The 14938-nt window shown below is 43.5% G+C and overlaps 1 protein-coding gene across 2 annotated transcripts in view; it reads right to left on the bottom strand.

The window, feature by feature from the left end:
* Positions 1 to 8451, bottom strand: part of LOC144935853 (otoferlin-like) — a 102132-nt gene extending 93681 nt beyond the window's left edge. For both annotated transcript variants that reach the window (XM_078862671.1, XM_078862672.1), the window contains exons 1-2: positions 8401 to 8451; positions 7838 to 7968 (exon numbers count right to left, since the gene is read on the bottom strand). In XM_078862671.1, coding sequence (XP_078718797.1) covers positions 7838 to 7944 — 107 coding nt within the window. In that variant the 5' untranslated portion in view covers positions 7945 to 7968; positions 8401 to 8451. The remainder of the gene's footprint in view (positions 1 to 7837; positions 7969 to 8400) is intronic.
* Between the last annotated feature and the right edge of the window lie 6487 nt (positions 8452 to 14938).

Raw genomic sequence — 14938 nt, 5'->3', positions numbered from 1 at the left:
TCTGAGATAAGAGCTAAGCTAGTTCTAGACAGAATTCGTTTCGCATTAGAAGAAGTTACAGCAGCAGATGTTAGTGTAAATGCGTTCGGTATTACCTTAGAGTCGCGGCATCTCTTCAGAAAGGTGAGAGACTCGATTAGCTGAGCCTTCTTGTCCCGGAGCTTGTTGAAGGATCTCAAAGTTATGTGGAAACCCTCCCCGTAGAGGCGGTTAAATTTCGATTTAAAGCTTTCGTGACTGCAGGGATTCATCTTCTTGGTTCTTTCGGTAAAGTCACGTAGAAGGGAAGTAATAAAATAATAAAGATAAAACATAATAAAACAATTCTCACGACGTTTCGGCCACAACGCAAGCAGCCATCCTCAGGCGAAGAATGAAACACCCCAAGCTTGGAGCGTATATTTAAGCTGGGTTAGAGGGGGGGGAGGTGGGAAGAAGAGCGCCTAAACAAAATAATTTGCATATCAAGAGGAATTCAGCATATGGAAAATGCGTAGGAGGTGGGCGGGGGGGGTTCCAAATCAATACTATGCCCGTGCATTATGCAGGATTAGCAGCATCAAAGGGGGGGGGGGGGGAAGGGGGGGGAGCATTAACAAAGGAAAGGAATGTTAATAGTATGTAGCTGTAGTTACTAAACAACCACGTAAAAAACTACAGTATAAACTGCATGACAAACTAAAGTATAAACTACATAGCATCATCAGTAAACTTACTATACTCTACAATAAGCTGAGTTACTAACAGTAAGTAATACATGAAAAATTCTACGTTGTAAAAAAAAAATTATATAATATGCTTCCATCTAAACTTTATTCTCTTACATCACACGCGTCTATACCGTACTATATACTTCCATAGGCAGAACCAACATTAAATTACATACTGTATTGCTATAAACCACCCTATACCTTATACATTTTTAATATAACACTATGTATTATTCTACCCACCCTAATGTGTATCAAAATGGTTTATTACGTCCTTCCAGTGATTGCTAAGCCAGAATCCATCTTCTCGGTTAAAATTGTCTCTGTGTTTGTAAATGTGGATCGCCTCATGTACGAATCTCTCATGATAGCCAGATGGCTTGCAGAGAACCTCTGTCTTGGAGAAGTCAATGTCATGTGAGCCCACTGAGTTGTAACAGTGATCTGCCACGGCTGAGGTGTTTGTCCTACAGTGTTTCAGGTCAGCTTTATGTTCACGGATGCGGTCCGAGACATGTCGTTTGGTTTCCCCAATGTAACTGCTACCACAGAGGCAACTTAGTTTGTAGACACCAGGGTACTGTATGTCTGGAACCACATCTTTTACAGACAGTACCAGATCACGGATTTTATGTACTGTGTTGAATCGGACCTGGATCTTGTGTTTAATCAGGATTTTGGAGATCTTTTTTGTGACCCCAGCAATGTAGGGTAAGGTGATGGTCTTGAAAGGCTCCTCAACAGGATCTTTCTTGGTGGTTGGAGTGATGGCTTTGCGGATTGTGTAGTCGGAGTAACCATTAGCCTTAAGAGCTTGGCGTACGTGTTTGAGTTCACTGGAAATGTGTTCATGGTCGGAGATGCATTGGGCTCTATGATATAGAGTCTTGATGAGAGAATTCTTCTGGGATGGATGGTGGTGGGAATCCGGTTTTAGATAAGCATCCGTGTGGGTGGCTTTCCTGTAGACAGAGTGGCTCATTGAACCATCAGGTCTCCTTTTGATTAGGACATCCAAAAAGGGTAGCTTGTGATCTTATCCGTGATCTGGTACCGTCTGTAAAAGATGTGGTTCCAGACATACAGTACCCTGGTGTCTACAAACTAAGTTGCCTCTGTGGTAGCAGTTACATTGGGGAAACCAAACGACATGTCTCGGACCGCATCCGTGAACATAAAGCTGACCTGAAACACTGTAGGACAAACACCTCAGCCGTGGCAGATCACTGTTACAACTCAGTGGGCTCACATGACATTGACTTCTCCAAGACAGAGGTTCTCTGCAAGCCATCTGGCTATCATGAGAGATTCGTACATGAGGCGATCCACATTTACAAACACAGAGACAATTTTAACCGAGAAGATGGATTCTGGCTTAGCAATCACTGGAAGGACGTAATAAACCATTTTGATACACATTAGGGTGGGTAGAATAATACATAGTGTTATATTAAAAATGTATAAGGTATAGGGTGGTTTATAGCAATACAGTATGTAATTTAATGTTGGTTCTGCCTATGGAAGTATATAGTACGGTATAGACGCGTGTGATGTAAGAGAATAAAGTTTAGATGGAAGCATATTATATAATTTTTTTACAACGTAGAATTTTTCATGTATTACTTACTGTTAGTAACTCAGCTTATTGTAGAGTATAGTAAGTTTACTGATGATGCTATGTAGTTTATACTTTAGTTTGTCATGCAGTTTATACTGTAGTTTTTTACGTGGTTGTTTAGTAACTACAGCTACATACTATTAACATTCCTTTCCTTTGTTAATGCTCCCCCCCTTCCCCCCCCCCCCCTTTGATGCTGCTAATCCTGCATAATGCACGGGCATAGTATTGATTTGGAACCCCCCCCGCCCACCTCCTACGCATTTTCCATATGCTGAATTCCTCTTGATATGCAAATTATTTTGTTTAGGCGCTCTTCTTCCCACCTCCCCCCCCTCTAACCCAGCTTAAATATACGCTCCAAGCTTGGGGTGTTTCATTCTTCGCCTGAGGATGGCTGCTTGCGTTGTGGCCGAAACGTCGTGAGAATTGTTTTATTATGTTTTATCTTTATTATTTTATTACTTCCCTTCTACGTGACTTTACCGAAAGAACCAAGAAGATGAATCCCTGCAGTCACGAAAGCTTTAAATCGAAATTTAACCGCCTCTACGGGGAGGGTTTCCACATAACTTTGAGATCCTTCAACAAGCTCCGGGACAAGAAGGCTCAGCTAATCGAGTCTCTCACCTTTCTGAAGAGATGCCGCGACTCTAAGGTAATACCGAACGCATTTACACTAACATCTGCTGCTGTAACTTCTTCTAATGCGAAACGAATTCTGTCTAGAACTAGCTTAGCTCTTATCTCAGAGAAAATCAGACTTACGCGCACCGAACTAGATCAGTTAGACAAGACACTCTACAAATCACACTTATCCTTGAGTGCAACAATGTCCACATCGGATTGGGAACATGTGGAAAAAATGACTGCCTCTTCAGCTGCCGCTATGTCGACTAAATGTAAGGACAACTTGATTTCCAAATTCAACCGCCTCTCAAACAAGAAACCGGACCCACACATTGAAAAGCTAGATGTTAACAAAGTCGTAATTAATCGCAGTAACAGTCCTATTTCTGAAGGTTTGAAATCCGTTTTAGCTAAAGGACTAAACTTTGCAGTCACACCTAGACACATACCAGTTAATGATATAATTGCTCGAGTAGATGTAGCTCTCAAGGGCTTGAGTCACATCGCTGCAGACGTAGCAAGATCGGAAATCTCTGTAACCCTCAAAAACGCTAAGATGCCAGCTAGCAACATCAGCAAAGATGAGCGTTTTGAATTAGCTCAATTAAAAAAGAGGGATGACATTGTCATCCTCTCAGCCGACAAAGGCAATGCCACTGTCATCATGGACAAAATAGAATACAACAACAAAATTCAAGAACTACTCACCGATGGCAGCTATACAAAAATAAAAAGAGACCCCACCAACAGCCTCGTCTCCAAAACCAACAACATCATTTCTGCTTCAACCGCATTAATTGATCAGACCAAACAGTTCTCGTTGAAACCTTCTGCAGCCAGGCCACCAAGATTGTACGGCTTGCCAAAGATACATAAAGAAGATACACCTCTTCGTCCCATTGTCTCTACTATCAACTCCCCGACTTACAAACTGGCTCGTTTTTTGTCCGAAATCCTACGGCCTTTCACTGGAAAAACCACCTCTGCAGTACTAAACTCTACTGACCTGGTATCAACAATCAAGGGGATTGCCCTGTCCCCAGACGACCTGCTTGTCAGTTTTGATGTGGTTTCCTTGTTCACCAAGGTGCCTGTGCCTGACACCATCGCAATCATTGAAGACTTGGTTCATCAAGGACTGAATGCTGGGGTACCCCCCCTGGTGAGACACTGCTTAACCAATACATACTTCACCTGGAATGGAACCTTCTACAAGCAAATTGAGGGCACCCCAATGGGCTCCCCCTTATCTCCGGTTGTAGCCAACATCTTCATGGAGAAATTTGAGACGGACGCCATCCAGACTGCGACTCTACGCCCGACCTTATGGAAGAGGTACGTAGACGACACTTTTGTCATCTGGCCACATGGCCGGCCTGCTCTAGACCAATTTCTCGACCATATCAATTCCATACACCCAGCCATCAGATTCACCATGGAAGTCGAAAATGATGGCAAGCTACCCTTTTTGGATGTCCTAATCAAAAGGAGACCTGATGGTTCAATGAGCCACTCTGTCTACAGGAAAGCCACCCACACGGATGCTTATCTAAAACCGGATTCCCACCACCATCCATCCCAGAAGAATTCTCTCATCAAGACTCTATATCATAGAGCCCAATGCATCTCCGACCATGAACACATTTCCAGTGAACTCAAACACGTACGCCAAGCTCTTAAGGCTAATGGTTACTCCGACTACACAATCCGCAAAGCCATCACTCCAACCACCAAGAAAGATCCTGTTGAGGAGCCTTTCAAGACCATCACCTTACCCTACATTGCTGGGGTCACAAAAAAGATCTCCAAAATCCTGATTAAACACAAGATCCAGGTCCGATTCAACACAGTACATAAAATCCGTGATCTGGTACCGTCTGTAAAAGATGTGGTTCCAGACATACAGTACCCTGGTGTCTACAAACTAAGTTGCCTCTGTGGTAGCAGTTACATTGGGGAAACCAAACGACATGTCTCGGACCGCATCCGTGAACATAAAGCTGACCTGAAACACTGTAGGACAAACACCTCAGCCGTGGCAGATCACTGTTACAACTCAGTGGGCTCACATGACATTGACTTCTCCAAGACAGAGGTTCTCTGCAAGCCATCTGGCTATCATGAGAGATTCGTACATGAGGCGATCCACATTTACAAACACAGAGACAATTTTAACCGAGAAGATGGATTCTGGCTTAGCAATCACTGGAAGGACGTAATAAACCATTTTGATACACATTAGGGTGGGTAGAATAATACATAGTGTTATATTAAAAATGTATAAGGTATAGGGTGGTTTATAGCAATACAGTATGTAATTTAATGTTGGTTCTGCCTATGGAAGTATATAGTACGGTATAGACGCGTGTGATGTAAGAGAATAAAGTTTAGATGGAAGCATATTATATAAAAAATTTTTTTACAACGTAGAATTTTTCATGTATTACTTACTGTTAGTAACTCAGCTTATTGTAGAGTATAGTAAGTTTACTGATGATGCTATGTAGTTTATACTTTAGTTTGTCATGCATTTTATACTGTAGTTTTTTACGTGGTTGTTTAGTAACTACAGCTACATACTATTAACATTCCTTTCCTTTGTTAATGCTCCCCCCCTTCCCCCCCCCCCCTTTGATGCTGCTAATCCTGCATAATGCACGGGCATAGTATTGATTTGGAACCCCCCCCGCCCACCTCCTACGCATTTTCCATATGCTGAATTCCTCTTGATATGCAAATTATTTTGTTTAGGCGCTCTTCTTCCCACCTCCCCCCCCTCTAACCCAGCTTAAATATACGCTCCAAGCTTGGGGTGTTTCATTCTTCGCCTGAGGATGGCTGCTTGCGTTGTGGCCGAAACGTCGTGAGAATTGTTTTATTATGTTTTATCTTTATTATTTTATTACTTCCCTTCTACGTGACTTTACCGAAAGAACCAAGAAGATGAATCCCTGCAGTCACGAAAGCTTTAAATCGAAATGTTGTCAAGTTATTAAGTGGTAATGAAATGTGTTTGATGCTAATTACCTGCAAATATAAATGAAATATGGTAATTTCACGATTATTTTAATCACGTGCTGTATGACGAATGTCCTTCAGATGTGTGAGTTGATTCACCAATGTAGTATAAACAAATACACAAAGGGAAGTCTCTTATCAGCAGTCAGGCTTGCACCAACATCGATTCAAGTAAGCCTGACTGCTGATGAGACAACTGTAGGTTTAAACCGGACCAGAGTTTGCATGTATTTGACTCAATGCTGCTGATATCATGCACACTCCCAGAAGGCAGTGCAGCTGATGGGTCACGTAAGAAATACCTTAACTTTTTAAGTGGAGAGACGGAAATATGAAGGAGACGTACCGCCTGCTTTATTTATGTTGTTATTTATATTCTCGACAACTGCACTCTTCTTTCCCACCGTACGTAGCCAACCGTGCTAATCAGAACTCTTTGGTTCCTTCGGTAAAGTAACGTAAGTAGAAAAAATAATAGATCACGACGTTTCGATCGCAACATAAGCAACCGTCATCAGGTGTGAAACAAACACAGGAGGACTGCTGACGTCAGATCGAAACGTCGTGATCTATTATTTTTTCTACCGATGTGACTTTACCGAAAGAACCAAAGAGTATGGATTCCTGCAGTCACGAAAGCTTAAAATCAAGATTGAACGTGCTAATCAGAGTTTCACTTTGAAACTCTAAGGGCACCTATTGAAATTGATATGATTGGGGGGTCAGCATGGAGTTGCCACCTTTCCCACAGGCCAACCCAATATATACACACACACGGTGCCTCTGTTAGCCTCCTCGGTCTGCCAACGCTGTGCAGACTTACTGTAATAAGGTTCAACGCTATCCCAGCACATCTCGGAACAAATCAATTCCCACCACCCGAACACTGGACGGGGCACACAGGGAACAGGCAGCAACCCTGAGTCAGCAGCATGGTAATGTCGTCTCCGCTGGGGTCGCGTTAGCCCCCCATAACCATGTACTCGTTTTAGGCTGCGTCGACCAGAGTTTCGGGCCACGTTCACATACCAAATTCCAATGATGTGTGCACTCCCACCCACTGTTGTCTGTCGTATGGCGATGTTGATGAAGCAACAGCTGTAATTTTACATTGAAGTTGTTGAGCCAGATTATTGCATCAAGAGTAGTGGAGTGTATCATCGCTGTGATAATCGGGCATTGAGTCGCTACACATTCCATGGTGTGCCATTCAAACCCTTCTCTCTATTATCGTAGTGAATGTGTATAAGCCACCACTCTATATACAATGTCGTATATATGGTGTGGGGGAGCGGTGGCAGTGGTTAGTGGATTGCACTATTGATGCGGTCACCTGAATTTTAAGCCTGGTCACATCCAATATCAGCAATGAGCCATATCTGAACCAGTTGTTGGTACCACATTTCACCAACCTGCATTGAGCAGTGTGGCCAAGTATGGTCAAACAACCTCGAAGACCGAAAGGCGTAGAACACCTTTCATCCAGCAGTGGATTGACAAAAGGGTCAAAACGACATATTTATTATGTGCAGTGCCACAATTCGCTAGAAGACGCAGGGGTTGCCGTGGTGGTGAGATGTTATCTACTATGCCTGGTAGGCAGAAGGTCGTGGGTTCGATCCCCACCGTGACGCCTGTATATTTGGAGTTTGTGTGGTCGTGTGGATTTTTCTCCGAGTCCTCCGGTTTTTCCCGTTTACAAGTATTTGACTACTATCCATTTCGACATGATGATAAGGCACTTCGTTGAGCTCTCATCTGTGATAGCCAAGGTCGCTTCTGAAAAAGGAGCGACGCATCTCAGTGGGGCCTTACCTGCTAAAATAAAAAAAAACGTTAGTTTAGTTGACGGAGTCCTCACCGCTTGCGGCCTGCGTTGTTGGCCGGGTTGGCGAGCAGCACCTCGTCCTCGAGGCCCCGGCTGTCGAACTGCAGGAGGTCTCCGTCGCTCCACGAGCCCTCCTGCATGCGCACCTCCACCGTCACGGCCGTCTGCGAGCGCATTGCACGGGGGCAGACAAAAAAAAATTAAGACTCGAAAACGCTCTCCAATGGGGCGAGGGACGTCGCCGCGGGCGTTGAACTGGTCAACGGCGCGGGACTTTTGGAAAAGCAGCGGTCGCCAATGCAATCTCCCGCGGGCGCGACAGTTGAGAAACACTGGGCTTGTTTCTTCAACTCCCCCACGCCACCGTCCTCTGTCTCCCGTCCAGTGTAAAATGGGTACACCACAGAAAAGTTGAGCGGCACGTCGCGTACGGTGGTGGGGTCAAGTGTGGATACTCACACCTCTTCCGAGACATCTGTTCAGCCTGGAAGAGTAGGCCAAAACACCGTCTAGAGGGGCTTTCCTGAGCTCCCTCCAGTGGAGTGCCTTTGGCCAGCAGTGGAGTGCACAAGTAAATTGCAGTACTGCACCTTTACCTTTTACCGACCAAACACGTACGGGTAGCCGGTCATGTTCCTGTTTGCCAGCCCCAGCCAGACATTCCACACTCCCATTGAAGGCGGTGCATTTATTAAAGCAAAGCGACGCTAATTTCCCTGGTGCAGTGTGCACACACCATTGATGCACATCCAATTCTCCGGGGGTTGGTGGATTGGGTGGATTGGATTGGGTGTTCGTGGATCCTTGGTTTCAGCAACATCAAAAGTGTAATCATGATATCATTCGTTTATGGTATGAATATAATTTCACATTCCTCATCATTAGTTTCACCATCATCATTATCATCATGAGCATAATCACCATTATTCCCATCACAGTAATCACGATCATAACCATAATTTCACCACTGTCGTATACATCGTTATCAGCAATTAACATCACCCGAATTATAATACTCATCTCTTATCCTTATCTGTCATCAGCATAATTCGCATTACCATAATTACCATTATCATTGTCGTAATCTTCAACATAATTTCCATCATAATTGCAGCACAAAGTCATCTTTGGGCTTAGGGCTTACAATCTCACACCGACTGCGGAAGGCAGAGCAGCTATTACACACTCACACACAACGAGTGTTGTGTGTGTGCAACAGACGTAGCCACTGATTGGCCGGCTCAGTCTGTCGGCACAGCCGCGCATGGCGATGTCAGCACGCTTGGTCCCGATCCCCATCAACATTGCTTTCACTTACTGATTGGCTGCAAAGGTTTTTGTGCAGAATTGCATTCCATAATGAATCGAACCAAACAGCCCGTTCAAAATGCGTGGCGTAATCGCGTCTGTGGCATTTCTGGCCAATTCCGCAAATTCCGGGTGCAATTAAAACACTGTATGAATCAATCGGGGGCCCAAGTGTCTCAACCTTGCTGGAGGAAATTCCCAAAGAGACGGACCTGCATTATAAGCCATGGAAATATGACACGTTAAGTCAACCTATGGCGATGTGAGGAGGCAAATTTTTAATTACGAACTAAGATCCCTGCCATGATATTTATCAACAACAGCTAAACATTGATTTTGATACACAGCAAAGGCTGAACTGTCTCATCCATCCCATCACACCCGCTTCCTCATGCCATTGCTGTGATAATAACCACACTGGAAGGGTTGTGCTTAACATGCAATCACATTTCAGTTCCCAGTAATTGTGCTTGAACACGGGAAGAATATTACAGTTTCTTGTGCTAATTGTAATAAATATGTACGTGCGATTTGCATTTATTCACAATGTATTATCTCTAAATTCAAAATAATAAACCCAAAAGAAATATACACAAATGCATTAATTAGATATTTGCACCGAAAATAACGTTCCGCACGCATGCACTGCAGGTACAGTGCATATGAGGATTGGCATCCATTGGGAGGAAGGAAAAAATCCCTCGATTTTTGTAAACACTTAAAATAAAAAATGTCATTACACATGCCTCATCTTTGATCTCTGTCAGCGGGGAGTCCCGTTGCACTGTGGTTATAACTTGAGGGGGGGGAGGGGGCGGCGATGTATTAATAAAAAGTAATGCATATTTCAAAGGTCTGGTATGCTTTATGGGTTTCTCCCAGTGAGAGACTTAAGATGAGAAAGTTTATGACAAGGAGTTGACATTCTAACACAATTACTAATGAATTGAGGCATATTTTATATACACTTTTGAAATGTTAACTGTATTTAAGCCAAATGTGTTAGACGCGCCTAATGGCTTCCCGCAAATCACAATTTCATTTTTACCAGCGCGTTCTTTTTTATTGCGTAATAAAAATAAAACCTGACACCAAAATGGTAATGCTGATGCACATTATGGATATTTAACCGGACAATTTAGACACTAAGGAAAGGCAGCACAATTACAGAAATGAATTGTGCACGCAGCCGATTGTTAATATTCAGAGCTGCGGCTGGCGAAGAAAAGAGCAACGGTTTTTTTTACATCGAGACTATAATATCATATCTCAGCACGTGCTAGCTTAGTTTAGTTCTACGGAGCAAGCTGTGAATTGGTCACATCATAGTGCATTACAGAATGTGGACCATCAAATACTACGTGCAATTTGATCGGATCTCCGTTTAGGAAGTGAATTCTATTTACCCAGCGTTTCATTTATTGATGTCCTGCATTTAACCTGGTTGGAGGTCAATGAAGATTCATTCTCTCGATCGAGGGAGACCGAGGTTGCTGTAGGGAGTGAATATTTTTCACACAGACGAATTTCGCAAAGCATTTTTTGAAGCCGTTTATAAATGTGGTAGGAGTATTTGATTTGTGGCACTGCCACAGATTGACTTGTAGGAATGATAATTCCACAAGGTCTTTAATGTCCACATGAAGAGTGGATGGCACACTTTGGTAAACGTTGGTAAACTCATTGGAGAATTATAGGAAATGAGCATTGAACCCTACACAACCTGAACAAACACTGATAAACATCCAGTCAAGTATTTTTTTCATCAATCGCAAATGAGGCTCAAATAACCCGATGCCCAAAACAACCACTGCTGAGTATACATTAAGAGACTGTGGTGGCAGTGATGTGCACGTAGCATTAAACAATCATATATGGTTGACTCATCAGGACACAAAGACAGTTTGAGGTCTCACTTTAGAATGTAACATTCAAAAAAATGAACAACTCCAAGTTGAGTACCAATATCCCACCGAGAAATTCCGAGCATCCTTCACGTCCATCTATACTCGAGGGCCAGAAGCTGTTTTCATTCTGGCTTGTTTGCCAAAGTCCAGAATCTTGAGTGCCGAATGATTTACGTAATTATTTGCATAAATTTACGCCATTATTTGAATTGCGTAAGTTAAGTATTAAAATTGCAAAAGCTCAGATATAGTGTAATTCGACCCCCATAAAGGATTGGATACTTGCAATCACTCTTAGTTTCGGAGAAAAGTTACGAGTGGGTCAGAACCACTTGCAAGTCAAGTGTTGAAGTACAAAAGTAACTTGATAACTAATAATGATATAATTAATGGCAACATCATAATTAATAACAGATTAAATTTACATGAATAACATAAAAATACTGACCTCAGCCACACACACAGACTGAAGCGCACGGAGCGATGATGTCACGGCGGTCGTGTTAGCTGAGTCACTTCATTGTGGTCATGTGACATGGGGTTATTTTCCTGGCAGCCGATTGGCCAGCGCAGTGGCAGTGATCATGACCTCTCTAGCCACAGGCGCTCACGAATCTCAGCGTCCCGATCTCACATGGACATTCAACATTACGTCGCTTTATCAAATGCCATTTCGGATCTTGCTGCAATCGCAGCCTGAGGACTTTTTTTAACGACCTTTGTGGGTAGTCTGGCCCCAGCTCTTTAGACTCTGAGAGTAGCACGGACACTAACCTCAAACACCCACCACTCAATACTGACAGTGATGTTTCTACTATTCCAATGCTGAATAAGTCCATAAAAAACCCCACTTTGCATAACGTCGCTCACTACTCTCATTCTTTCTAGATTTGAAGCTTTCGTGACTGCAAGGAATCATCTTCTTAGGTTTTTTCGGTAAAGTCACGTAGGTAAAACATCAAAATGAATGAAAATAAAATAAAATAAAATCAAAAATCACGACGTTTCGGAGGCAACACAAGTCTCCGTCATCAGGTGGGACCGTCACAGCCAGATTAGCTGCATCAAGTGAGGCAATGATTAGCTGCATCAAGTGAGGCAATCATTGCCTCACTTGATGCAGCTAATCTGGCTGTGACGGTCCCACCTGATGACGGAGACTTGTGTTGCCTCCGAAACGTCGTGATTTTTTATTTTATTTTAATTTATTTTCATTCATTTTGATGTTTTACTCTCATTCTCACAGAGCCATTATGCACATTCTTCCGAACAATGGATGGCGTTTTTTGTTGTTGTTGGAAAACTTTAGAACATCTTCAACTTGCAATTAACTCAGGGGCCTTTGCCATGCATTCTGAGGGGGGCCATCTGTCGTGGCTCAGTCTGCGCAGAGGAATGAGCCAATTTTTGGGTGCAGCTCGGACATACGGCAAGGGACCCCGGGCCACGGAACCCACTTACCCACAATTCACGAGGAATGCCCTGGTGGACGCTCGCTTGAACCTCCTGGCATGGGCACTGCCGAGAGGGACTGTTGCCCATTCTAGCATTGGCAGAATGGAACCGATTGCCGTGGAACCAATCCAACCGATTGGCATTATGGTTTTTATGTATATATATTTTTTTTTGATTATGGTTGTTGTGAACAGGTGCCATGCCACAAAATGCTAGTAAAAAAACAACACTACCAAAGTTTATAAACATTTGGCTGCTATAAATGTCCACGTGATTCATTTGAGCTATCATTTGTAGCCAGGTCGCTTCTAAAAACATAGCTATATACAGCAGCTTAGTGGGCCTTACCTGGTAAAAAAAGATAGGAAAATAGTAATAGATGAGAGTTATTACATTTCTTGCATCGAGCAAGGTTTATAAGAACTTGGGAAAAAGAGGCGATGGGAGGTGAATTCCAAAGTGGAGCAGTGCAAAGAAAGAAGCAGAAAGAGGAGCGAGGTGACCTGATGTGTGAGGAGGTGTTCAGATGAGCTCCGCAATAGATGGCCGCGAGTCCACATTCAATTATAAGGAAAACGTTGCCCATAATCATCATCCCTCCTCGGTTGATAAAATGAGTAGTGTATGCGCATGTGGGAGCCCGATTGGTTGGCTCGGTCTGTGGTTGGGGATTGCACTCATCATTATATGTCGTAACACAGTCTGGCCAAATAATTTTGCACAACCTAACCAGGGATCGACCGTTGGTTGTTTCGCGAACTTCCACTCGGACCATTACCAGGGGGCCATGATGGTGCCAGAATAGGGAATTAATTACCCTGGCAGAAAGTTACCATTTTCCGGACCTGTTCGTGATACACAAATCTCCTCTGTGCAAATAACTCATTGTGTTTCCTGGGTTTTCTACTTTCTCGAGCCTATCCATTAGAGATCCGCATGCGCACATTTTTTTTGGTTTGAAATTGGATAGGAAGTGTTTTATTTTATTTACATATATTTATAACAAATAATAGCATTGGGTCGCATCCTGATGGGCCACCTGAACCATGTTTAATAACCAAACCCAAAAAAACTATTTCAAATATAACTTTCAACACTAAATATTGTTTGGAGTAAACTAAATAATACATAGCCTGTGGATTGTCACACATAGTGTAGTTGTCTCTACTATCTGCTATAATGCAATGGGTTATATTCCTCCAATTAAGTTTAAAAATTCATTTTTTTGTTTGAACATTAAAAGCTTTCATTATATAATTGTTATAAAGTAGAGTAACGCACATTAATTGTGGACAAAAAAGTTGTAAATAAATATTCCATACACAGGTATAAATACATGTCAAAGCCGAAATAAAACCCAGGGCCATCACCCCACTCACAACCACCATCACCACCACCGCCGGCCACAGATTAACCTACTGCTGGATGGAGACCTCCCCAAGTTACCATCATCTCTCACAATCCTGCGATGCGATAATCTGCCTATCACCTGCACACGAGTTGACTCCATCGCTCCATCTCCTCAGTGGACGTGACTCTTGGGAGCATCTCCTTACTTGGCTGTCACTCTAGGAGGCTTCTAACGCATGGCAGCAGCACTGCCTGACTGACGCGATTACTATTCGCCTCCTCTGGTTCACTGAGACACAAATCCTGTTTCGTAGGTTTGATTTATTAGGTTTTCATTTACTAATTAACAGAAAAGCACCTATTTCACTTTCCTGTTTATATTTAGGTCATATAATGTTGCATAATATGTTCTTAGGGTTCAATTTGAACCAGCAGATCTGATCTCATTTTATATTTCTTGAAGAACGAGTGATCACGACAGAGGGTAGGGGTTGACGCGGAAGGAGTGGACGGGTAAAGGGGAGGGAAGAGGAAGGGAATGGGCAATAGAGAAGAGGTGAACTTTAAGAGAAATGGCCAACACATTTCGACAAAATATGATTGGATCTGACGTGATTATGTCTCAATGGGCCATAACGTGCATGCCTACTTGCTGCACTGTGTTCAGCACGGAAATTAACCCAAGTAGATGGCAAAATACATCCCCGACCAACACAGATCCTTAGGCAAAAACCATCGTGACATCTCTCTTTTAACTCTGCACAAGCTATAGTCCAATCATAAGTGTTCGAAAACAATGGGCTTATACATTGCCTGTGTTAGTCCCCAAGCCACCGTGGGTGCGGGGCGCCCGTGGTAACAGCCTGGAGGTGGCGGTGTCCGATGGGGACAGCACGCAGGGAGCCAGGGCACCCGAGGACAAAGCAAGTGCAGCCAGCCCAGGGGAGTAGGGGTCACAGAGGTCAGCAGGGGAGGGGCGACGGCACCGGAGAACTCGAGGGGTGGAGACAAAGTTGGGCAGGCCAGAGTGGAGCTGGTAGCAGTTGCCATGGCAACACATCATGATGGACAGGCAGCGGAGAGGTGGACACTGAAAGGCCCGGGGGAGGGGGGT

This window comes from Lampetra fluviatilis, chromosome 14 (assembly GCF_964198595.1).
Source record: "Lampetra fluviatilis chromosome 14, kcLamFluv1.1, whole genome shotgun sequence".
Taxonomy (NCBI): domain Eukaryota; kingdom Metazoa; phylum Chordata; class Hyperoartia; order Petromyzontiformes; family Petromyzontidae; genus Lampetra; species Lampetra fluviatilis.
The sequence above is the reverse complement of the archived record's forward strand: the minus strand, read 5'-3'. Positions and strand labels throughout refer to the sequence as shown.